This window comes from Phaenicophaeus curvirostris, chromosome 12 (genome assembly GCF_032191515.1).
Source record: "Phaenicophaeus curvirostris isolate KB17595 chromosome 12, BPBGC_Pcur_1.0, whole genome shotgun sequence".
NCBI lineage: Eukaryota > Metazoa > Chordata > Aves > Cuculiformes > Cuculidae > Phaenicophaeus > Phaenicophaeus curvirostris.
In genome coordinates, this window is record NC_091403.1 from 19,536,165 (window position 1) to 19,561,663 (window position 25,499).

A 25,499-nucleotide genomic window follows, 5' to 3' on the forward strand; every position below is an offset into this window, starting at 1 on the left:
AGGCTTGGAAAGGAATGTGCCAAATTCATAAGTGGTGTGAATGAAGCAGGAACTTGGCCCAAACAGGGCCATGACAAAAAAGAAAAAAAAAATCAAGTTGGTGGGAGAGGTAGAAAAGGGGATTTTGGAGTGTAAGAAGGAGCACAACAGCATGGAGTTGCTTTTTGCCAAGAACGGTTGAAGCCAGTTATTCCATCTCCTCACAGAGCATTCTCCTGTGCTCTGAGCCAGGCCCTGGGCAAGGGGAGGTGCCAGATGGAGACCTGAGCAGCTGTCTCTGCTGGAGTTGGAGTGAAAGGGAGAGCAAAGCTCTGCTAGCAGGAAAACGCTCCAGTCACAGGAAGAATTAAGGGGTTAGATTCTGGAAAAAGGTCTGTATCTGAGCAGCTCTTTAGATACGTGTGTGGTGTCTTTGGTGTGGTTTGCTGTGCCTGTCTCCCCCTTGAAGCTGGTGTGAACCCTGGCCAGACTGGCTGGGGAAAGAAGGAACACTCTTCCGCAGGGCAGCAAAACCCATGGCCAAACTTTGGCTCCAAGCAATTCTCAGTTCTGCTCTAGAGGAAAAGTTGCCAGCCACAGTGCAAGACTCTGCAACCATGTGTGGAAAACCCCAGCCCGGAGAGCATGTTTGGTTTTCACCCTCTTTTCTTCTTGCCAGAAATATGCTCATGTAACGCAAAACAGCCTTACTTTCCCCGTGAGTTTGTGGTGAAAGGAAGAAGTCTTTCTCAGGAAGGACAAGCTTTGCTCCTGAGCAAAGCACAGAGAGATGCAAAGGTTTAATGGGCAAGAGCCTTATTGATGAAGTTATTTTCCGAGCACTGCTGTGAAAAGAGCTGTTTTGAAGACAGTTTCAGGACATGCAATTATCCAGTTTGCCAGCTTAATGCATTCAACTTAACCTCATTTTTATGAAGCAGAAATCAATGTGGTAACTTTTTCAGAGCTGAGAGACGACATTTTATTCTTGCTTCTCTCATAAGGATGCTTATTTTTAAGGTTCCTCTCCTTCTCCTCCCTCTCCCAGTTTCGATTAAGCAGAAACACGCCAAGGGCTAGAGGAACGGGTGAGGCACTTTCCACATTTCCAGACTCACGTTAGAATGGAAAATGTTTCTCAAATCTCTTTGCAATACATGGCAAAATATTCCTTATTTTCTTCTAGGAAGAGGGCTTGGAACCCTCTTGGAATTTTATTCATTTCATTCAAGCACCGCTTTACCAGGGAAAGACTCTAAAGTGTTGTTTGATGGTGTTGATATTCACCACAGTTTTTCGTTCCATGGAACATGTGTCCCCTGTTCTCTTCCAGTGTCTGTCACCACCTCTGCTCCCACATGGACAGGAATATTTTGGGAATTATTCCTCCCTTGTGTCTTCTCCCCATCCTAAGCAAGAAGTCCTGCAGAGCAGCAGCTGCCAGAGCTACGAGCTAGATAATGCCTGTCCAGAAGTTCCTCAACAGGAGTGTGCCATAAAACTAAAGAGAGTAGGGTAATTGCCCTGTTTCTTGTTAACAGGCCTCCTCTCCTACCCCTGGTGCTTTGTGAAGTGGGTTGCACCACACATGCAGCGTTTGAGTCTAGAGACACATGTGAAGTCTTTGCAGAGTAAAGGTAAAGTTTTACAGCCAAGATCTTCAGCCCAGGCTTACCCTCTTATGTTCCAGGAAGTAAATATGCTTTAGTTTTTTGATTCTTCCAGGTAATCATGAGTTGTACCTGTGTCCCTCCTCGCAGTCAGTGCCCCACCACTATTTTTTTTATTATAGAGGTTAACAAACGCATTTCATTGGGGCCCCTTGCCTCAAGGCTTTTGTAGCTGATCGATGGCACAAGGGACCCAAAGAGCTGAGCAGCCCCAGGCTGCCCCTCCGCTTGCGCGTGGCTCAGCGCGTGACTCAGCAGTGCTGCTGCTGGATGCAGAGCCGCAGCGGAGGAACCGATGGTGGCAGCCGGCCACACGCTGTGCAGCGCTGAGCTGGGTCAGCTGCCGAGGAGCCTGGACCATGTAGCTCTCTCAGTTCTTAGTGCTTCTCTGTGCCATCGGGTTGGTCAAGGGCAGGATGCAAGGGTGAATGTGTGCATATACGGAGAGAAAGGGGAACAAAAACTGTGTATTTGGACTTTTTAATCTAAAGGCAAAACTCGGGGATTTTCCCTGTCAGTGTCAACTGGCAGTGGTGGCTCTGTGTGCCTTGGCAGAGCCATGTAGCAGGCGGGTCCCCACTGAACTACTGGGATTGTGTCTTTGCCATTTGTTCATCCGGTATTTATGGGGGAGAAACCAGAGATCAGGGAGGGCCTGATCACAGGAAACATTCTGCCTTTTGTGACAACTGGAAAAAGAAAGGGAGAGATGTGATGTGAAAAACGAAACACCAGAATTCTTCCTCTGCCTTCCTTCTGGGTTTGAGATACACCACATGCCTGTAGTCCTGCAACGTTCCTTTCCTTAAAATGAAAATAATAATGTAGTCACCTCACAGATCTTAAACAGCTGCAGTTCATTCACACTGCTGAGGGGCTGTTAGGCCTGGGATCTGCTCAGACATGGACTCTGAGGAACCCCACTGTGATATGACGTAAACATCTACTTCTCTGCTAAGCGCCCTTTGGCAGGGTCTGGGGGACACAGTTCCTACTCTTCTCTAGGAACAGAACCCTGACCCAATGTGGGACATAAATAGCTTTATCTTGGCACATCCTGCTGTCTCATGCAGCTTTTCATTATTGTGGGATGTATCCAATATCTTCTCACTTGACCTGTTGGCTTGGGATCGTCAAGGTAGAAAATCACAGAAGAGGATGGCGTCATGGTTGCTGAGTGTCTTTGATCCTCAATGGTTAGGAGAAGGTCAGGAGTGTGTTTCTTAAGTTTGGATCCAGGCAGGGTAGATAATCAAGACAGGATGATGGTCTCTGCAGTGTGTAAGTGGATTTGGAGCAGAAGGAGATGGGCTGGAGGGGAAATCCTGAGTTAAGGAGTAAGTCAGGTGGGGACCAGGAGCTGAAGATTGGAAAAGAAGTGACTTGGTGCAGTGCTAGTAGAGAAGAAAGCAGCAACGCTGGGCAGCGAGCTCAGGAGGGGACTCTGTGAAAGTCTCCTTGGCACGGGGGTGTGCACAGTGCCAAATCCCAGGGAGCAGCTGGAGTCAGCCCTTGTGTGGTATCATTTTAGGTCTGGCTCCACTCTTGGGTGGTGGAGCCCGTGGAGGGTGAACTTTGAGAGAACCTCGCTCTGCGCTGGCAGTGACAAGCAATCAAACAAGCAGCAGCAGAGCTTCCTTGTAAACACTGGGAAGAAACTGTGAGGATAATGTCCCTTAAAGCAGCTGACAGGCCTGTTCTTCCTCAAGTCCCTGGAGCGGGTGGAGAGCAGTTAAGACACAGCAGCTGTGTTTGTTTCTTTTTTCATATATTTTTTTTTCCATCCAGCAAACTGCCGGGTGTTAATTCCTCTTGATTTGCTGTGTCTGAGTGCAGCCCAGTTTGGAGAGGCTGTCCCTCGAATAGGGTTGATTAGACTCCTCCCCACTATGCAGCACCCAAACATCCACTAATTCCACTTTATCCCAACAGTGTGACTGGCTTTTCTGATGCTACAAAGGATTCAGCTGAAATTCTGTAGTTGCTTGTACAAACTTGGTGCAGCCAAAGTCCAGAGGCCTTGGGCAGGCCCAGGAGTGATCACCAATGAACAGTCCTCAGGAGAGGAATCATTTCCATTTGTCCTTTAGTCACCATTCCCCCAAACTGGTCGTATCCACTGGGCCCAGCTCTGACTGATTTCTGCAAGTGGCAGGATGTACCTAGGGGAGATGAGACACGTCAGCATGACCGTGTCACTAAGAAAGCTCCTACCTTTCAGGCTAAAGGAATGCAGACGTACACGCCTCACCTCAAAATTCACCGTGCTTACGAATCTTCCCGGAAAAACACAAGTGGTGGAGCAGGAGAATTGTGCATCTGCTGTACTGGGGAGCTCTTAGAGCACATCACAGAGGTCAGAAGAGCTTGGCAGCAGCCTTGGCAAATGGCTTTGCTGGCAAAGCCTTACCACGGCCTTCTCCTGCCCTTATTGCCACAGAGAGACCTGGAGCACCTCTAGAGAAAGCCCAGCCGTCTGCACACCTCTAGGGGCTCTCTGGAGGCTGGCAGCGTCCCCGCAGCTGGAGGGGATGTTCTGCTGGTGACTGTGTGTAAACGTGTTGTAATGCACTGATAAACCTGGAATGTCACATAAGCCCAGCACTTCTTCACTCTCCCTATATCTCCCTGTATCTCTGTCCCTGTATCTCTGTCCCTGCCTGTATCTCTGTCCCTGTGCTGGAGCATCCACGGGAGATACTAAGTGGAGGCACTTAATGAGTCTTGTGCTGAGCTTGTGCTGTGATCACCTTCCTCTCCATTTCCAGATTACTCTTTCATGCACAGAAAGGATAAAAAGGGCTGTCATTTGCATACAGGTGGACAGTGGAGAATCATGTGTGTGATTTGGATTGGTTGAGCCTTCTCCAGCAGGCTCTTTGCCCTGCCCACAGGCCTGGCCGGTGGTTGAGCCTGGCTCCTCTGCACTCCGAGCACTTCCACAAAGGTCTGTTCCCTGCCAGGCTGCACAGGCATCTCACCAACTGCCCTTTTCAGTCAATAAATCACCTCAAGCTTGTGGGTATGAGAGAGAACAGATAGCAACTTTTCCTTTTATCTCTCTTACCTCCAGACTTGAACGACGCCTTTGTCTGTTGTCTCAAGCACAAGGCAGACCCTGTCCAAAAGAAATATGGAGGAAGGCCAGCAGGGCAGGAGGAAAGCAGAACGGAGAGGGCTTCTGTGCACTGAGACAGTACAAATAAGGGATGAGGAAGGGCTGCTGCATCATCTAGTGCGTCCTGGCACAGGACGGTCTCTGATCTTCAAGGGCTGTTGTCAGGTCAGTTTGAAACCTGTCAAGTAGCAACACCTTGTCGCATTTTCTGAAATGTTCATCTTGCAGAACTGTCCTCTCTGCTGTGCACAGGAGTGCTTCCTTTCCAAGGCAGTAGGTTGTCATGCTTAGCCAGGGTCTGGCTGGCCTTTGGCCCACAGAGAATAAGTGGGACAGACAGTGAAGAGCTGGTCTGTGCTGTTGCTGGGTGAAGAAGTTTTGTTATTCCAGCATGGAAAGAAAAGGAGACATCTCTCTGGTATCCACTATGACGGGGAGGGGTGAGCATGTAGCAGTGAGCGTAGGAGACTGCAGCTCCGTCCTGCTTTGCTGCCTTCAACAGCGCATGCCAGGCATGCATGTGGGTAGAGTGCAGTTGTGCTTCCAGGGAACTTGAGGACTCCTTCCTGGAGCTTCTCTCATGACCCATGGCAAGAATGTTGCTGGAGATGAGATGCGAGCACATGGTGCTGATGCTTCTTATATACAGATTTTTGCGCCTCTCCTTGCCCTCTTCAAGGTCATTGTAGTAGCTGGCAGGGAAGGAAGAACACAACCCATTTTAGGAAGATGGAAAAAAACCTTCAGTTTCCACCCTGGCTCCCTGTGAGTGCTGGGAATGCAGACGATGAAGTCTGGAGCCAGGCTGGAACACGTTCCTCTGGCCTTTGCCCTCTCCTTCCTCCCCCTTCCCAATGCACAGCATGCCACAAGCTCCTCCAGGAGATGGTGCCTTTAAAAGGAACCTTATCGCAAACCACTCTCCTCTTATCTGCAGCTTTCAGATGTAGAAGTGCTGCACAGAGTGCTGACTGAGGACCTGCAGCAGCTGGCAGCAGCATTCCATCTGCTGCTGCAAAGAGGGTACGCTTTGGACCTCCCTCCCAGCCTGTCTGCAGTCATGCATCCGCAAAACCAGCCATGCAGAGTCATGGGAGAGACATCCCTCCTCCTTTTAAAGACTTGCCAGCATTGCAGAAACATGCATACGTCCCTCTGCTGACTTTGCTCTAGTCTGGCTATCTGCAGCACCATGGAGGGGGGTTCTTGTATGGCTCAGCAGGATCATACTGTGGACCCTGGTGAGATTTGTGTAGCCCCTGGGGAGGCTGGAACTGCTTGCTCTTGCCTCCTGTTTGTGTTCAAGCAAACCTGCTGCTGTGGGCTACAAGGGCAGTGCACCAGGCTCCTGAGGGTGAGCGTTGCGCTGCTCGGCCATTTCCTTGCCTGAAAAATTTTGCCCCAGCCTGGGCGACTGCCGGCTGCAGGATGTGCTGCTCACTTCAGCCTTTCCTTCCTGCCTCTGCAGCCTCTGGCCACGAGCAGCAGGCAGAGGGAAAGTAGTCTCTGAGCCCAGCGTTTGACCCTGATCAACTAATGGGGTGAGGGAAAGGAGGTGAGCCAGGGCTACAATCAGGCACCGGAGTGAGACAGTGCCTGTTCTGATTAGCTAGCGATTTTACCAGTCATTTAGAGGAAAAGTCACCTGCTTGTGTTCCCTCCTTCCTGAGGGAGACAAGAGCTGTAGGACATTACCCCAAAACTCCCTGTGTTTTGGAAGGGGGAAGAAACTATTCTGTGGAGAGACTTTTCAAAAAGAAGAGGGGGGAGAGGATATTTCCATGGTGATTGAAGGGGAAAGAGCAAGCTAAAAGGAATGGAGTATATTTGGTTCCAGACAAGGCATCTCCTCAGGCTGAGGACTGGGCATCAGCACCCCTCTAGTGGCTTCTTGCTCCCATCACTTGTTTGCAGATGGTCCAGAGCTTACCGTGTCTGACAGCTAACAACCCGCTCCCTGCCTCGGAGGCTGGCACTTCAGTGCGCTGTGGGTCGCTTTTGGAGCCAGGAAGGTGGGAAGGTTGCACCGATGCGCCAGCTTAACTGGCAGCTGGCACAGAAAGGGGAATGTGTTGATGGATGGGAGGCAGCTGCCAACTCCAGATGCCAGCACTGGCATCAGAAAAGTGGCAGGAGAAAGGGCTAGGAGTGAGCCAGGGCGGTGGTGGGGAAACAAGTCTGGGACATAACGCTGTGAGAGGGTTGGTGCACAACTCTGTGTTGAAACCCTCAGAAATGTGGCAGAGCAGGTGGCTGGCTGAGAGGCTTGACTGTGAGGGCAGCGGAGTGCTCCGAGTCCTTGGTCTGGAGCCTCTGGGGAGCAGGACTGCAAACTGTGCGCTTTTCTGTTTGCTTGCAGCCAGGTGCGAAGGACTCGGCTCCCTGTGGTTGGTAATTACTGGAGAGCACTGTCAGCCAGTTCACAGCCTGGCCAGGGAGAGATCTGCTCGATTCCTGGAGCGGTGGCAGCTGGAGGTCATCTGTGGTCATCAGTTCTAGTGAAGACAACCTTTCATCTTGCGTACATGTGTCTGGGGCTGACAACTTGGCAAAGCCCAGCGGGCGTGCTGGGACATACTCGCCAGATGCATCTCTGTGGCAGGCCCAGCCTGTCCAAGGCTGTCACTGCTGGTCTTCCCTTTGTGTCTTTGGCAATGATAAGGATTTGCCAGGTCACCTTTGGGATATTGAATCATAGTGAATATATGCTGGGTTGGGTAGATAAAGGTGCAACCACAACTGCTCACAGATGCCTTGTATGCTCCGTATCAGTCCTGATTTCTGGTGCCCTAAATAATGTCACCTCCTACCTTTCCTTTAGCAAGTTAATGCTGCCAGAGGAGCCTTACCCCATCCTAATGATCCTCAGCTCTTGCTTTCTCACCTCCATCCAGCAGATCTGTAGAAGAGACAATTGCCAACTCTTTCTTGTTAGTCTTGTCCAAAGTATTTGCATCCTCTATGATATTCGGATGAGAGAAGGGATCTGTAATGAATAGGATGTGTAATGAAACCCTCATGTTCAGGTCATTTCTTGTCTCTGTGGTAGGGAGATTTATGTAGCTTGGATTCAAACAGTAATCATTGTTAAAAATTTGGATGTCAGTCTTGTCCTTCCAGAGACTGAGGCGCCTGGGGTTGTAGGGAGATCCAAACTAATAACTGGGATATCAGACAGCTGTTCCTGACTCCCTTCCATTTTCAGTCTTTCCACGAAGGGCTGTGAAATACTTGATCCTTCAGATTATTTTGTTTTCTGCTCTCAGAGTGCCCACACCCATCTGTGCGCTGCAGAGCAAATTCTCTTGAGGAAGTCGCTAGTTCATAAGTGGCTATGAAGTGAAACTTCACTGCAATTCCCGTGTCTCAGTAGCTGCCCACCACGTGCATAAAATCCTAAATTATGATGGTGCTGTGAACCCAAAAGTTATTGTGCATTTAGTGAAAGGAAACTAGATCTTCCATCTTGTTGGATTTTCAACCGTATCAGACACAGAGCTGGGAAATCAGATCCCGTGGTCAAGTTTGGAGTCCTGCATTTGCTTCATCCCATGCTTAATTTAATTTCTCCTTTCGAGGCATCCCACTGCCCTTCTTTGGCTGCTGGGATGACAACAGTCTGAGAAGGGGTCAAGTATGCCTGAAGGTTGGTTTCCAAACAGCTTTTCTTACCCAAAGTTGCTCTAGCAGAACTTCTCATCTGCAACGTAATTCCCTGTGCATTTTGTGGAAGGGAAAGCACTGTAAGCACAATGAAAGAAACCAATAGTGTTATTTACAACAGAATCGCTTAGTCTTAGTGCTGAAGCTTTCTGAAATGCATGCTTTGATGTTGTCGAGGAAGAACGTCGCTGCTGCCCTGCTGGTTCTCCCTGCCTGATCCCATATGTTGCAGCCGCTCGTGGTATCTGCATCCTCTGCCTGGTGTGCTTGTGTCCTGATTCACATTTCTTGCTCTGCCAAAGCTTTACAGGGTCAGGGATCCGGCTTCATTTATAATCACTGCTGACAATAATAATTCTGCCTTAGGTTAGAGGCGCTCATGGAACAGACACTCATTACAGTAAATGCAAACCGCTGACACGCTGCACTGGTCCCTTCTCCAACCCTTGTTACAGCACGGCTTGCTGTTTAGGGCAGAAATCTAATCCTGTGTTGCAGCTTTACTACTCTGTTAGTACTAGATTTGGGGGGAGAAAATACAATGTCAGCCTTTCTCAGTTCCTGCTGTCTGAACCACCTCTTGAGTCCTAGCTTGTCTGCTGTCTGCACTGCACCTGTACAGGTACACATCCAGGCACACTGCACCGCGGCCTCACTTCTTCCAAGGTGGAGGGGCTGAGGATTTGCTGCCCTTTTGCACAGCTCTCATTCATGTGATCTGGACAGATCAAGTGTGACTGAGGCTGGAAACCATCCAGGAGCAGATACCCTGAGATACTCAACCCCCCTAAATTCACTGCTGATACTTTGAATGGATGATACAGCTACAGCCACTGCTAGGAATGGAACAAGGCTGGCTCCACATGCGAACTGCTTGCTTGGAGTCCATTCTTGCCCTCCAGTGTAGATACAGCCTCTGTGCATGTAGTCTGTAGCTTTTGTGGACGTATTCGGTGTTACACAGCTCTTGTAAAGCCCAGTCAGTCACAGAGGTAAAGCAGATTCTACTCTGGACTTAATTTCTCTGACTAAATATTCAGAGGTATTGACAAGGGAGGCAGCGCTGCGGCAGCGTGCAGCTAGCTGCTAGGGCACTTACAGAGTGATCAGTGCTGTCATTTTCATGTACTTCATTCCCCTGGTAATTTTTCAGTGCTGCTACCATCATTTCTTCTGCCCATTTCTTCTGATGCTGATGGGGGCAAATTTTCCTGCTGCTGGACCAGGGTCTTTCACCACGATGAGGGGCCATTAAATCAGACGAGGCAGCAGAAGGTGAAGAACGAGGGCAAGGCGGGAGAGGTCAAATGAGTGGATTGTGAAGTGAATTCCCAAAGGACTCAGTTTCTTTTAAAACTGAACAAGAAGCCAAGGAGAGTAAATATGAATGCTTTATGCAGCTCCATTTCTGTTTCATAGTATAGCTTCTTTCTAGAATCTTCTACTTTGTAGGTGCTTGCTGTCTGGCCTCTGCCAGAGGGGATGAGAGCAGAACTGGGACTGGGGGAGCACAGAGTGGAGACAAGCCTTGAAAAATAATATAAATGGCCATCGTAGGATAACTGAGGATAAAAATATCCCAATTATAGTTACTTGGTCTACTTCTGCACTGTAGGAGTAAAGTGAATTCAGAGGAAACTGATGAGAATGAGAACAATCTGGAATAAATGGAAAGTTTGAAATTCTTTCCTTTAAGGGGCAGAGAAAAAGCCTGTAAATTAATAAGTGAGCTAGAAAAAGATGAGGGCGTTATATATTTTCCCTGCTGTATTCAGCAAAGATATGGAGCAGTCAGTGAAATTGAAAAGGCAGCAAAATCCAAATGCATTCAAGGAAATACTTTTTCAGACAGCATGTATTCAGACACAGAGCTCTTTCCTCAGACAATTCAGGGGAAGTTTGGATGTTTATGTGAGCTATAAGTATATCCAGAGCTATAATGTAGGCATGAGCTTTGGAAGGTTAAAAACCAAGTTTAAATCAGTCTCTCACTCTTACTTAATCAGGTGAAGGTTTCCAGGGAGGGTTCTCATCCCTCTACCTGATATGAGGTTTCTTAGGCCTTGTTCTGAATTAACTGACCCTGGGTGCTGCTAAAGAGCTTTCTAGGGCAACTAGGCTCCACAGCTGATGTGGTTTCACCTTATTCTCTACATGCAGTTTCAGTGGAAGGGGAGTGAATTATTCTTTGTGTATGCAGATGTGAAGGAAACCAGGCTCACAACCCAGAAGGAGGGGAGTGAACTGGGAGAGAGTAGTTCCTGTTTGCATCAGGATTAAAAAGAAATGTTGACTAGATGTAGCAGCAAGACCATTTCAGAAGGACATTAGCCAAAATTGCACCAAAGCCAGTACCTTTCTTTAAATAATTCTATCCTGCAATGTGCAAGAAAAGTACAAATAAAATACTTTCTGATTCCATGGTGCACCAAGAAGAAAAAGTTTATTTGGGATGTTGTTAACGTTTGTGGGAGCATCTCACAATGCTGTGGTGGTGTCTGGGCAGTTCCCACACTGACAGACAATTACTCTGTATCCAGCGCCTCTGTCTTTCCAGGGGACCTGCCTGTGGAAGGGGTGGCTTTTTAAACGCCCTTGCTAGGATCTTTGGCCCTTTGGAGGGTGGGTTGGGATGGATTTGCTGCAAAGACAGAGTTACAGAATCTGGAGAGGCATTTCAAGAACAGAAAAGCCTCATACTGTGGTTAAGAAGAGGGACTCCCTTCCCCATGATCAGCTTGCTGACATGCCTCCAGATCTCAGCCTCAGAGGCACAGCTGGAGACAGAGGAAACAGTAGCACTTTCTTATAATGCCCTGGTGTTTTGCTTGAATTTACAACGTCCCTGTCAAACTATTATTATTGTTATTACTATGATTATTATAATATTGTTGTGTTATACCCCTTAAAGAGCTGTGCAAATCTCTTCCTTCTCCCAGCTGCAACTCTGGGGATTTTTGCGTTCGTACCTGTCATCAGGCGGCATTTCCTGTTGGATTTGTAATTAAAATGGCAGCCTTTAGGGGCTATGTTCCTGCCCAGCATATATTCACAGAGGTTTAAGAGCATTTTAGGTAGAGTTTAAATACTGCTTTTAACCATCTTAGTTCTGACTTATTTCATCGTTCTATAATCAGCCAAAGTATCAGTATACAGCTGCAGCAGGAATTATAAATATACTCTTCACTGCTTGTTGGGTAAAAGACAGTTTTCCGTGCCCCAGATTCTTAAAGCAAATAAAAAAGGCACCCACCCACTTCTCCCTCTGCTGTCCCAGGATCAGGACAGCCACATGCTTGCGAGAGTAGTGGCTTTGTTTCCTCCAGCAGCTCCTCTTCCTCTTGTTCCTCTCATTCTCTTCAGCCTTGGCTCAGTGAAGGTTAGGGGAGGGCACAGGTTTTCTGAGGTAGGTTATGCAGGGAGTTGTTTTCACTGTGCTTTTCTTTCAAGGATGTCTCCTCTCAGGTGCATGTTGCAATACTGGAAAGGTTACGTTGCTGTTATCCCTCTAAAGAGCAGGAGGGCGTTTTTCTCCCTGTATCCTGGGCCAGACACACTATGTGAGACACCCTGTATGCAGATGAATGTGCATCAGGCTATGCGGTGAAATCTCTTGGCACTGCACTCACGAACTGTCGAGGTCCCCCAAATATTCAGACCAGTCTCTGTCAAAGCTATTCAGGAAAATAGCACTAACAAAGACATTGAAGTTTGTGCCACTAGGGACCAAAGAGCATCCTGTGCAGCAAGCTGGGCCATCTCTCTTCTGAATGTCGCCAGGGCTGAGGTCAGAACTGTTTATCACTGTGGTGTGAACACACCAGCCCTTTCATCTGCCACTTTGGAAACTTTACCAGCAGGCAAAAGCCAGAGTGCCTGAAGTGGATCAACAGAGACTTTGCAGGCAAACACTTAGCACATCTGAAAATCAGTCTGAGAACTCTGGTTAAAATACAGTGCCACCACGCTAGCAGCCATAAGAGCCTTCATTATCTTTGCTGACACACTCGGCCTCGTGGCACAGGAAACCATTCACATCTCCAGGTCTACCAAGCCAGTTCCTTTCATGGATGTTACAATCGCTATCAGCATAAAAGAAGTCAAGGGTGGAAGTTGTGCTTGGTTGCTGTGGTTTTAATCAAATTAAAGTAGAGGATTGAGTTAGGTGGCGAGTACTCAGTCTCCCTACAGCATGCGACCCAGCTTGGCTGAGCTGTGCTGTAAGCAGTGGTAGGTTAGAGCTTTGTACCTAAACACCATCCAAGGAACACGCTGCCAGTCCCAGCAGGTAGAAATTTACATCATGGGCTACGTTTCAAAACCAGAGGAGAAAACTTGTCATCGCTTCAGTTGACAGAAGGCCTGATCCTTCAAACAAAATGCTCGCTGCAGAGCCAAGATCAGTGTGGGAACATGGGTTAAAAAGCCCGCAGGACTCATTCTGGCTGCTGCCCTGATCTCTGCGTGCTGCTTGTATGGCATGCCCCGTACAGAGTTCAGGTGTGGGGCCAGAGGCCAGGTTTCTGTAGGGAAAAAGCCTATATATAAACTCTTCAGCTTCCAGCTGTGTGAGCCTGTTCTAGGATGAGGTGGGGCCTCAGCTGTGTGTGCAAATGTTGCTTTGCTTGTGCTGAGTGAAGTGTTTTGGAGACAAACAGGCCACACTCGCTCCATTCTGCGTGTGCATTTTTTGGCCTAACTTCTTTTGCGTGCACTGTGTTACAGGCATTTGAATAGGGATTGATAGAGGGTGAAAGCACATGTGCTTTTCTCTCTTGATTGAAGTGCAAGATGTGTTAAAGAAATACTAGTTGATGAAGAGTAGACTGCACAAGTTGTGTAGTTCTGCAGCAAAGCTGTGCTTACTAGGCAGGACTGGATGAGTTTCTGCTCTGTCCCAAGTGGGAATCATATGAATCCACGAGTGCTTTAAGTGACAGCCTTGGGTTTTGAAAAATCTGTTCTGAATTTTAAACTAAAAAATTCAAGCGTGACTGACAGAACTGTGAAGACAAAGGTCACTGTTAATTTCTTTTGCGATGTCTTTCTCTCAAATGGGAACCAAGGCTGTTCTGCAGGCAATCTGAATTTTGAGAAGACAATTTTCTTTCTCATTTGAAAGGTCTGAATGATCTGATTTTCTTTCTCCCATGTCCTGGTTGTGTCTTTATGGATACAACTATGGCTGGCAGCCCCCAGTTCTCCTGGTCAGGCTCATTCATGTGTGTAAGTGGGGATGGGGAGGTGCTGTGACAGGCCAGATGTTTGTTTAGTCCACTCTCCTGCTCTTCACAGTGATCAAATGCTTCAGAGGGAGCATGTGATGAGGTCCAAAACAATAGCTCTAAAATGATGTGGTCACAGTTAGGTTTATTCCTCAGGGCTTTTTTGAACACTGAAAGGGAAGAATGCAAACCAATTTTTAGAAGTTGCTATTATTAGTCAGCCATTTATTTACTTGGGCATCTATTTAATATCCTGCCAAGTTCCTGGCCTGAAGGATTCCTGCGGCCATGTATTCCACAGGCTACACTGCACATTGTTTGGCACAAAGAGCATTTCCTCTCATCAGCTGATCCCTCACTTTGATAGGAAGTCTTTGGGTAAGGGAGGACTGGTAGGAGCTCTAGACCTGTCCCATGAGGCTGATGTCTTGCTGGGATACCTCTGTCTTACCTGCCTGTCACTATTTCCTCCCTGGGCCACACTGTTCCAGAAGGTGTTCTGTAATAACGGGATTTTAACCTGTGAGTCGGGCATCCTTGAACTATGGAAAAACTGTCACTTTGTGGAAGACAAACAGCTCCCAAACAGTATGAGACATGGCCCGGCTTTGGGACCTAATGTTCCTACTGAAAGGAAAGAAGACTGGGATTCCTTTGCTTAGGACACCTATTTATACATTTTTTTTAACATCCTTGCTGACGATAGATTTGTGCTCGAAAGGAAAGCGTGTCACTGATCTAGGTAACATCATAACCTGGTCAATATTGCCATTAGTATTTTGTCACATTACTTGTCTGCGCTAACCATTTTAATTGATTTTGTGACCAGTAGTTTGGTGCACTCAGGGCGTTTTCCCACTTAGCTCAGTGAATTTTTGATCAGACCACAAGTGAGTTGCCTGTGACACACTCTGCAGTCTGGACTCACCTACATCATCTGAGTCATGCATCAATTGTCTCATCTTGCTGCTCAGCTACCTCTTCCAGCTATGAGTACCTTCACCAAGTGCCCATCCAGCACAGAATCATGTAGACCAGCCACTCACACCACGCTGTGCTCCTTCTTGATACCATTTCCACGCCTTGCCAGGCTCCACCTCTTACCCTGTGGTACCCACATTTTCCTGATACTTATAGAATCATAGAATCATTTGGTTGGAAAAGACCTTTGAGATCATTGAGTCCAACCATTCCTGTCCACTGCTAAACCACAGTCCTGAGCACCCTCATCTGCCTGTCTTTTAAATGCCTCCAGGGATGGTGACTCCACTGCTGCCCTGCACAGCCTCTGCCAGTGCCTGAGAACCCTTTTGGTGAAGAAACTTTTCATGATACTCAATCTAAACCTCCCCTGGCACAACTTGAGACCATTTCCTCTTATCCTGTTGCTTGTTACTTGGGAGAAGAGACCGGAACCCACCTCACTACAACCTCCTTTCAGGTAGTTGTAGGCTCAAGCTCCAGTTTCAAACTGGTTATGCTCCTCGTCTCCTTTTCAGATATTTATGCTTCCTTTCCCCTCAGCCTCCCAGATATTTTTTTCCCCAGGCATATCTATGTATAGCTACTGAGCTAGACAGACCTTTTGCCCGATGACTGCGGTCATTCTTAAACTTTCAGAAACGCCTGTGACCTATTTCCAGCAGTGATTCATTGCTTGCCTCTCAGAAGAACTACAATTCCCAAAGATGCAGATAAGAGCCAGGAGAGATTTAAAAAAAAAAAAAAAAAAGGCCTAGGCAGGTAACATATCTAAATTCCCACTGCGAGCGAGACACCTAACCTACTTACAGCTTGGGGGATGGGTTGTTTTTTTTTTTCTTTTTCCAAAAACATTTGACTGTATCGAGACATGAGGGTGTTGATCAACAGCTGCTGAATGTGATCCAGCAGTGGCCCAGGTGGGCAAGGAGGCCAGCAGCGTCCTGGTTTGGATCAGCCATGGGGTGGCCAGCAGGAGCAGGGCAGGGATCGTCCCCCTGTGCTCAGCGCTGGTGAGGCTGCACCTCGAATCCTGGGTTCAGTTTTGGGCCCCTCAGTGCACGAGAGATGTTGAGGGGCTGGGGCGCATCCAAAGAAGGGAAAGGAGCTGGGGAAGAGGCTGGAGCCCAGGGATTCTGGGAGCAGCTGAGGGGCCTGGGGTTATTTGTGCTGGAGGAGGCTGAGGGAAGACCTCGTTGCTCTCTGCAGCTCCTGGGATGGAGATTGTAGTGAGGTGGGTGCTGGTTTCTTCTCCCAAATAACAAGTGATAAGGATGTGAGGGAACAGCCTCAAGTTACACCAGGAGAGGTTTAGATTGGATATTAGAAAATATTACTTCACTGAAAAGGTTGCCAAGTATTGGAACCGGCTGCCCAGGGCAGTGGTGCAGTCTCCACGCCTGGAGGGTTTCAGAAAGTGTGTAGATGTGCCATGGTTTAGTTGGCACAGTGGTGTTGGGCTGATGGTTGGACTGGACAGTTTTAGAGGTATTTTTCAACCTTATTGGTTCTCTGCTGTTGAAAACCTTTGCTATGGCTGTAGGAGAGCATAAGCATCATTGAAAATCAAAGGGGTGCATTCTCCAAAGTCACAAAGGTTCCTGGAAAAGTCCTGGCCCCAACACTGACGTTTCTGCTCTGGGACATGTTCCCTTGGAGGTGAAACTGCCATTGTCCCTCTGTGCTGGAGGTGGGATGCAGTTCCTGTCCCTGCTGGCTGACATCTCTGGACAGCTTACAGCTCGGTTTCACGGAGGCATGATCCAGCCCTAGATGGTTTTTCCTGGAGGTTTAAAGCAAACCATGCGGGGAAGACAGTCCTTTGAGTTGTGCTAGAAAATATTTTTAAAAGTCTGTGTCACGTTGCCGTGGTGACAAAAGTTCTTAAAATGATGAAGATTAAAGTCTAGGCTGGGAACGGTGGCATGGGGAGGGAAGGGGGGCTGTTGTCATAGCAACCGCAACTCCGAGAGTGCAAGAGGCAAAACACATGGTCGGGCAGGATCTTTGGGGTTTATATAGATCTATAAACAGCTGCCATTTGTGCCAACTTTCTCAGCGCTAATTAGTCCTGCTATTTCACCTTTCTCTGCTGTAAATATTTTCCAGCAGACACAAGTCTCTGAGGGAGAAGGCAAGAAAATGCTTCTTTTTTTTCTTTCACTTTTGCATGGACTTTCTGCTGTTCTCTCTCTGTGGCCCCTCAGCTCCCACCTGCACAACTTCCAGTATCCGGAAGCAAGCTGCCCAGAAAGAATTAAATCATCTCGAGAAGATGTCAAGGCTTGCAGGCTTGCATCAAGCTCTTGCAGGACTTTACCAGTACCAGGCTGCTGCAAGATCACTTTTCCATGCCCTGCTCTGGCTTTTCTTGGTGCTGAGGTGGCTGTTTCTGAACACGAAGGGTACCTCTGAGGGCTCTAGGCAGTTGCCACAACACCTGGGCAGTGTTAAGAGCAGAGATCAAAGCTGGCATCCTGAGATTTGGCACAAAACTTTACTGTTGGCTTTCTGTGCAACCTCTGGCAAATGGCTTCTCCCTTTTGTGTGCCTCATTTTACCCATCTAGATTAATAGAGATCAAACATTCGCTGGAGATACAGAAACTCACCAGTTTAGTGGCAGCCAAGCCCCTTGAGATAGTCCGATGAAACCTGCCACAGCAGCATGAAGGATTATTATATTTTAAGTGTAAAATCTACTTAGGTATCTCTCTTAACACCTGGCACTCCGTGCCCTTCCCTCAAACGTGCTATTCCAGGCAGCCCTGAGCCAAGCACACTCCTCAATATCTTCCCCTGTGAGTGTTAAACCTAATGAATCATGGACTGGATTCTCCTCTCGCACTGACTCAAGGCAGCATCAGCAACTCTGCTGACATTGATTATGGCATTTGCTGCAAAGCAAGCATAAAAAGAGAATCAACCCCAAACTCCAGCTTTCATCTAAAACTCAATCTTCTGGCTATAGTTTTCCTTGCTGGCACAACAAAAGCAAGCAAAACCAAATCCCAGACCATCTCCAACTGTCGAGTGTGTCCCTGAATCTGCACACTGCTTGCAGATGTATCTGTGCACTACAGATGATTTCCCATCTCCAGTCCATCTGCTCTGTGCTGGCTGATGCTTTCAGCGTTGTCCCAATACAATCTGGATCCCAAAGCTTCCTCTCTCCCATACCATGGTGCTGTCTTGCCAAGCACATTGTCAGTAGCACAGCCCGAAGTGGTCTGCCCCAAAGCTGACCCTTCCTAAGGGACTTCTGCTTCCCAGTACACTGTGAGGCTGTAAATAAGCCCTACTGTGGTCCTTTCCATAATTTTTCCTCTTTAGCTAAACCCCTTCTCAGCTGGCCATCCAGAGCAACAGTTGCCTCAGAAATTCAGAATTTATATCTTTATACATTTTAGTGGCAAGAGAAGCATTTTATCCATTCTTCCAAAAGAACCCAATGTTTGGCCTGGTAAGCAAGTCAACACAGCAAACCTTTTGGAGTAAGATTAGCTTATATTTTGGGACAGCTTAAACATGACATCACTGAAGGAATAAATAGAAATTTGTGGAGGGTGAGAAAGGACCAAGTAAAGGGATTGATGATGCATTTCCCATAGCACCATCAGGAGAGGGGAAAGAGGAGCTGAGCTCTTCTGTTTTGCTTTGACAAAACATCATTTCCCAGTGGTGTGGGTTTGTTCAACAGGCTGGATTTCTTGGGGAGCTGCCCCTTCTCTCTCGACTCCGATTTCTTGTGTGTCCTCACAGTGTCTCAGTTGCACAGGAGTTTTGGCTCTGTGTGTGCCTTGTAAATGCCCACGGCTTCCATGCTTCAGTGCTCTAATGTGCATAATACTCTGTGTGCCTGGAGAGGATTTTTCCTCCTGGGGGAAGCCCATCCTGCGAGTTCTGCGTGTCGTTTGTCTCTCCTCTCACTTCAGCTTTGCAGAATGAGTCTTCCCATCCAGGCTCCCAAGCCATTCCCCTCTTACGTGGGTCGTGTTGGACAAGACTCTTGCTGGGTGTGGAGAAGGTGACATTTTGTCCCTCACCGCAAAAATTGGCACTGATCTGTGGTAGTGATTTCAAAAATATCCATTGTTTTTTCTGTGAGTTGCTTTTAGTTTGCATGTTGACTGGAATATCCAGTCGGTTGCTGTAACTGAGCAGGATGAGGCCCTGTCAGTGATGAGATGGGTGATGCAGGGACAGTGTCGCTGGTGCTGCAGGGCCGTGGCACAGCCACCCCACAGTAATCTGCCTGATGGTATTTTAGGCTCAGGAAAGCTCTTCACAGCAACCACCTATTCCCAGTATATTGAGAGATTAACACCTTGGTTTGAAAAGGCAGCTAATGCCTCTGTACATATCTGTACCTCTGTTATCTACAAAAGCCAAGTAAAGAAAGGAATAGTGAAAGGCATCTCAACTTTCTCCCTCATAGTCTACAAATGCTCTTCTTAGATGTGGGTAAACCTGTATTTCCTTGCAGCTGAACAGCCTGAATCTCTGACTCTGGAGCACTCAGAATGACCCGTGATACCATTTTGTCTCTCTTTTGAGATTTGTATTTCCTTTTAAGGGCTTTGGGTTTTTTTTTTAAGACATAAACTAAGAGTAAATTCTTTGCTTTCTATTAAGCTGGGGCAGTGTCACAGCTACTTGATTATCCTTAGGGGATTTATCTCTGTTAACCACAGTGTGGGTGCAGACACCAGCACTGGCTCGGGACCAGCAGGCTTTCTTAGTTTGAATGCAGTGCTACAGGACCACTGCTAGGTTGTTTGTAGAGGTAGTGAAGGGCAACACAGTTTCACTGCTTTCCTGTGGTGCAGAATCTGTTCCTAAACCCCGTGGATACAGTCAGTTCTGTGCAGAGCCAGTGTTCAGCTGAGCGAGCATGGATGCTGTTAGCTGTCTCTGTCAGGGCATTTACCTCCAGCTCAGCCGTTCTGTTCAAAGCAGAATCATTACTGTGCCTCTGTGTCGCAGTCCCCAGACCCTGAGGAAAACCCATTTGTTTCAAGTATAGCACCTCCGGTACATGCAGAGCCAGCAGAGATGTGCGATCTCACCCCAGCCTGCAGAGCTTGACATGCTGGGGAACAAAGTGCAGAGACGGAGGCTTTGCTGGAGCTGGCAGGGCTGGTGCAGAGCTGCCTCCCACCTCAGCGTGCCCTCAGCGTCCTCACGGTGGGCTCTCAGTCCCTTGGAGCAGTCCAGCATCCATGGCCCTACCGACAGAGTCACTGATGCAGCTTTGCTCTCAAGGATCTGAGAAACCCTGGTGGCCTGTTGGTTTGGAAAGCCACACCGAGCCGTGTGCCAACAGAACACAACACGCCTAATTAAACATACAACTTTGACTCCAGTCAGAGCCCTCGTTTCACTGCCAGAGCCAGGCCCCTACTTCTCCAAGGTGTCCTTGATTTCTCCAGCTCAAGTGTGCATATTAGAGGAATCCTGCCGCAGTACAGAGCCAACTGAGGAGCATTGTACAGAGTCATTTGGGGATGACAAGAGTTCAGATTCATACCAATAGGATCCCGATAGCTTGTTTGTATAAGCAGGGTTTCCAAGATGGAGCTTTTATAGAATTTGAGATGACTCTGTGGAGGAAAATTTTGGTGCTCCCACTTTCCTGAACTGTCCTTTCAGAAAGTGTTCCAAGGTGTCCTTTGGGCAGAAGCACAGAGCCAACTTGGTAACAGGGATTCTGAAGCCACAGCTTGTTTTGGACAATCAAGAAACAGGGATGTTTGCTCTATCAGAGAATTCCCTTGGAAAGAGGTGCTTTTAAGCTGGAATCTGTGCTTAGTCCTTCTTTTCCTTCTCACTCCCTTTTTCTAAATCACAGGCAGCAGAAAGCTGGAAAGCACAAGCAGTTCCTGGGGCAGGAGATGTGATTCTTTGGGACCCAGCCTGGGTTGTGTACAACAGGATGAGAATGCCCTGAGTGTTAACGATGAAAACCAGAGAAGTTCCAATTACCACACATGTTCCTCTGCCTATTGACCAGCTCTTCTAGAATGTTTCCTCCCCTCCTCTCCCTGGTGAGCTGTAGGCTGGTCTAGGGCACTGCAGCACCAGCCTAGACACTCTCCAGTATGCTACTGGAGTTTGTATTCCCTGCGACACAGGCACTCATTTACAGTAGGATCTGCTTCTCTGTGGAAGGTGTTCCTTCACACCCCTTCACAGCTATTCCTGTGTGCTGCAGGAGTGTTTCTTATTTCGCTCTTGCATGCAGACGCAAAGGTATCCCAAGGAGTGAGTGTGAGCTGGTAGCTCCTGAGACTGACAGTTGAAATTGTCTCACCTGCAGCTCAGACATTTGCCATTGGAGTTCATTATCTGGGCTTACTTTGTGGGCAGCAGAGGGAAACAGGAATTCCTGAGTTACAGTGCATCTCCTTTTCAGGTAGGCAAGTGCCACAGACCAGATTGGTCACCCTCTGGGTGTGAGTTTCCATCAAGTGACTGATGACACAGTCCAGATCTCAAGGTCCGAAGTCGGTGAGCTGAATCCACCTTTGCGTAAAGCAGATATTGTCCCTACCTGTGGGGGAAGGTTGTGTCAGCTCCATTGTGATCCTTCTCTCCAGTTGATGCTGGGCATTGGAGGGTGGTCCCAGATGGCCGCTGAGCTCCTGGCCTGTCTGAGTTCTGGGCTGGGAGCATCCTTGCACTCCAGGGACGGACACATCCTGGTGTTAATGCAGAGGCAGGCCTCTCTTGCCCTCTGTGCTTCAGCACTGGGTCCTAAACCTGCAGGCAGGGTAATGGTGGGTGGTGACCCGGCGATGAAGGAAGACCTGTGAGCCAAGACGTACACAGACTCAGCACAGAGCTGCCATTTCTCAGCAGCCAGCAAACGTGTGAGTTATTAGTGTGCAAGAGGAGGCAGCAGGGCCTAACGGTAGAAGTAAACACTCATTTATGCCTGTTCCTCAGAGGTGCACCAAAGGATGAAGGCTTTCTGCCCTAACCTGACTAGAATAGATCCCAGTCATCATATAAGAAGCCCATATACATTCATCTTTCCCCTGAACCATCCATTTCCTCAGGTTCTTCTGCTTTTAATAAATAAAGGAAGAAAGATACTTCCTAAATCTGACAGGGTTTCTCCCTGTCCTTGGCTGGAGTTCCCTGGATTACAGGAGGGCTGGAGCTCTTTGATAAACCGTGCATAGGTGGGAGAAGAAAAGTCATTAGCACAGTAAAACCCTGGTGATACAAAAGATCCATTCAGAGATCCGCCTGCAAACTGCTGCTTTGGCTTCATTAAAAGTGTAGCCCGTGGCTGTCACTCACACAGGCTGGATTCACTTTGGGTTATCTAACTGAGTATGATCATTTCTGCAATGGGGAAAAAAAATGAGACCAGTAGGAATTGTTCTTTATTAATTATGTGCTCGGCTTTCATACTGACCTGTTGAGTTAGCATTGAGAGTCAGATTTCCTAGAACAGCCTTTCATGCTGGATTTGGGATATTTTCTTCTTTTCAGTCCAGAAATATCACTGGCATGACCTTTCTCATGCTAAGGGACATGGTGGATTCTAGCTGCACCTTGGGTGCAGCAGAAATAGTGGGGTTTAGAAGCAGTTATCCGAATCATTCATCCTTCTGGTTTCCAGCATTCTCTGGGGCTCCCTCCCAGTCTAGTTTGAGCATGTCAGCATCTCTCAATGTGTCTAACATCATGGCATCCTGATTAGGTGGGGCAGTGGTAATGTCTGCTGTGGAAACAGGAGAGGCTGCTCTGCTGGAAGCTTCAAACTGATGTAGCTGGGTTAGGACAGAGCTTACTTAAATATACCCTGGAAGGAAGGACCATCCTCCAGGTCAGGCTGGAAATGCAGGAATAGAGCTGGGACATGCAGCCTCATCTGATTCGCAGTAGTCGTCTTTGTTCCTCATATTGCTCTGCTTTTTGTTCCCTTCTATTAAATTCAACTAGGACATTGTGTCACCAGATTGCAGGCTGGGCTGCAAAACAGCCAGGTTGCTTGTGCCTTCAAACCATGGGGAAGCCTCCTGAGAAGGCCCAGCCACAGCAGCTGACAGCAGTGAGTCTCTCCGCTTCATTCACACACAGATGTCCAAATATTTCACTCCTCCTGTCCCAGAAAAAGCAAGACCATGTGTGGGGAGCAGTGATTAATGTTTCTGCAGACTTGGCTCTTAGGCAGAACACATTGTCACAGAGGCACCCACAAAACAAACAACCAGTAAACCAAAATGGAGATTCATTTTTATCAAAATTACTTAAAGCTCCAACAAACAAACTAACACACAAGTTCAGATGCCAGTCAGGAATATTACCACACGACTGTCTTAAGAATTCCTAATTTGCACAAACAGTCCTCTAGAAGGATGACTCCAAATGTGCTCGCTCGCTTGCTCACTCACTCACTCATTCAAAAAAGAAAACCTCCCTCTCGGGGGTACCCAGAATATAGAATTGCTCACCCAAAGGGCAGAGGGCTCACTCAAGGATATAACCAGAAGAAATAACCACTCACTGAAAGGTGAGGGCACTTAGTCCTGAGAAATTACCTTGCGTAATGTCCCAATCCCAAGGTGAGAGTTTTCCAGTCAGAGCCCATTGTTCCAAGGAGAACCACTCAAAGGGGCTTTCCAGCAGAACCCCATTTTATACCCAGTCAAGTCTGATCTGTGCTCAGTCCTAATGGGCTGGGAGCCCACATCTTCCAGGACTGTGGACCTGGCAACAGTTCTCTACCTCCTTCCCATCCCCAGGGAAACCCAATCCATGAGTGGATACGTACTTCAGGATAGCAGTCACTGGCAGGGCTCGTGTGTCAGGCTGTCATCCCAAAGCTGGACATATCAGAGCCACGTACCCCTAATGTCTCCACCAAAATTGGGTCAATCAAGTAAGTCCTGACTGCATATGCAGCTTTGGTGATAGGGCACTTGGATTTCTCATTGTGTCCTGCTTGTGGCTGGTACTGCAGACAGCACAGCCATGGGCTCCCCTTGCATCAGGGAACTGACTGCAGAGGTGTTGCAGTTGCTGCTTTACAGGTTTCTGGGCTTTCTTGCTGAAAACCAATATACAGCTCTGCCGTGTTTCTCTTGCACACCTTCATGTAAGACTGGAAGTGACACAGCAGCAGAATGCAGGAAATACGAGGAAGTGGAATCAGATCCTCTTCTAGAAGCCTCTGCTGAGTTTGAGTCCATTCTTCCTTGCCTTCGATACTTGCAGAGACTGCATCAGATATCCCATACAGAGGCAGCTCCCACCATAGGTTGGTGTGTATATTCAGCAAGAGCAGAAATCAGAGAAGGGCATTGCAGTTGAAAAGATGGAATGATAGAGTTTATTTCTAAGGACTGCCTGATACTCCAGAAATATTACTGTATAAAACGAGTTCTGGAGCTTTGAGCGTAAGTGAGAAGGCAAAATCAAAGAGCGAAAGGTGTGAATGATTATGAATTTTGTATTTTGTATTTAAATCTGTTTTTTCAGCTGATTCTGCTTGCATACTGTGACTAACTGGAGCTGAGCTGATGCAGCCTTTTCTGTTACTTTAGCAAGGTTCTTGACCCTGATACTGCATCTGATTATGGTGGGTTGGTTGTTTGGGGAGCTGCCATCTCGTCTGATCCCTGTTGGCCCCTGCAGATCTTCCACATGACCTACGATCTGGCCAGTGCAGTGGTGCGGATTGTGAACCTGATTGGGATGATGCTGCTGCTGTGTCACTGGGATGGCTGCCTCCAGTTCCTCGTGCCGATGCTGCAGGACTTCCCGGATGACTGCTGGGTGTCCCTAAACCGCATGGTGGTAAGTGCTGCCCTGCTTGCTCGCTCACTGCCCTCAACCCAGGTGCTCATAACCCTTTCAGCATCGGCCTCCCAGCTCTAACACAGCATCCCCCAGCTTCCCATTTCCTCACACCTCCTTCTGGGGCCTTCCTCCCCATCCAGCAGGCACTTGCAAAGCAACAGCCCTGTGGCCATGGAGACTCCTTGGAGGCAGTGTCTGCACCCAGACAGCCTCCGGGCTGCAGAGCCGGACCAGCCCCAGCAGAGCCTGCTGTGCTGCCTGCAGCAGAAGACAGGAGCCAGGCTCCCCCTCCTGGCAGCGAGGAGCAAGAATGGAAGCAGAGGGGGTCCTGGAGCCATAGCTGGGTCTAATCTATAAATTTTGTTACTGATCCCAAGGAAAATGTTAAGACTTCTGCTCCATATACACTTGAAATGTTAAGACTTCTGCTCCATATACACTGTTCCCTGGTGAGCTGCACAATACCTCATTGGAATGGGCTGTAACAGACCCTGCCAAGTCACAATTCCACCTCCCATCATGGGATCAGTAGCCAGATTTCCCAATAGAGTCCCAAGCTGTGCTGAGCCCTCCACTATTTGCTGTGGGGGAGATTTATACCATATGGTAAATGCATGGGGAGTTCATGGTACCTTTCAACCCTCTCACTGAGAATTCAGGATCTTTTATTCAATGGGACAATGTCCAGTTGATTAAACAGAAAAAACTGACAAAGCTTAAAAAATTGCCTCTTATTCATAGAATCATAGAATCATAGAATCATAGAATCATAGAATCACCAAGTTGGAAGAGACCCACCAGATCATCGAGTCCAACTATTCCTATCAAACACTAACCCATGCCCCTTAGCACCTCATCCACCCGTGCCTTAAACCCCTCCAGGGAAGGTGAATCAACCCCCTCCCTGGGCAGCCTCTGCCAGGGCCCAATGACCCTTTCTGTGAAAAATTTTTTTCCTAATGTTCAGCCTAAATCTCCCCTGGTGGAGCTTGAGGCCATTTCCTCTTGTCCTGTCCCCTGTCACTTGGGAGAAGAGCCCAGATCCCTC

General features: G+C 48.0%; 1 protein-coding gene across 2 annotated transcripts in view; it reads left to right on the top strand.

Annotated features, from left to right (window-relative positions):
• HCN4 (hyperpolarization activated cyclic nucleotide gated potassium channel 4) overlaps window positions 1-25,499 on the top strand; it is a 102,878-nt gene that overhangs the window by 36,616 nt on the left and 40,763 nt on the right. For both annotated transcript variants that reach the window (XM_069866756.1, XM_069866757.1), the window contains exon 3: window positions 24,287-24,448. In XM_069866756.1, coding sequence (XP_069722857.1) covers window positions 24,287-24,448 — 162 coding nt within the window. The remainder of the gene's footprint in view (window positions 1-24,286; window positions 24,449-25,499) is intronic.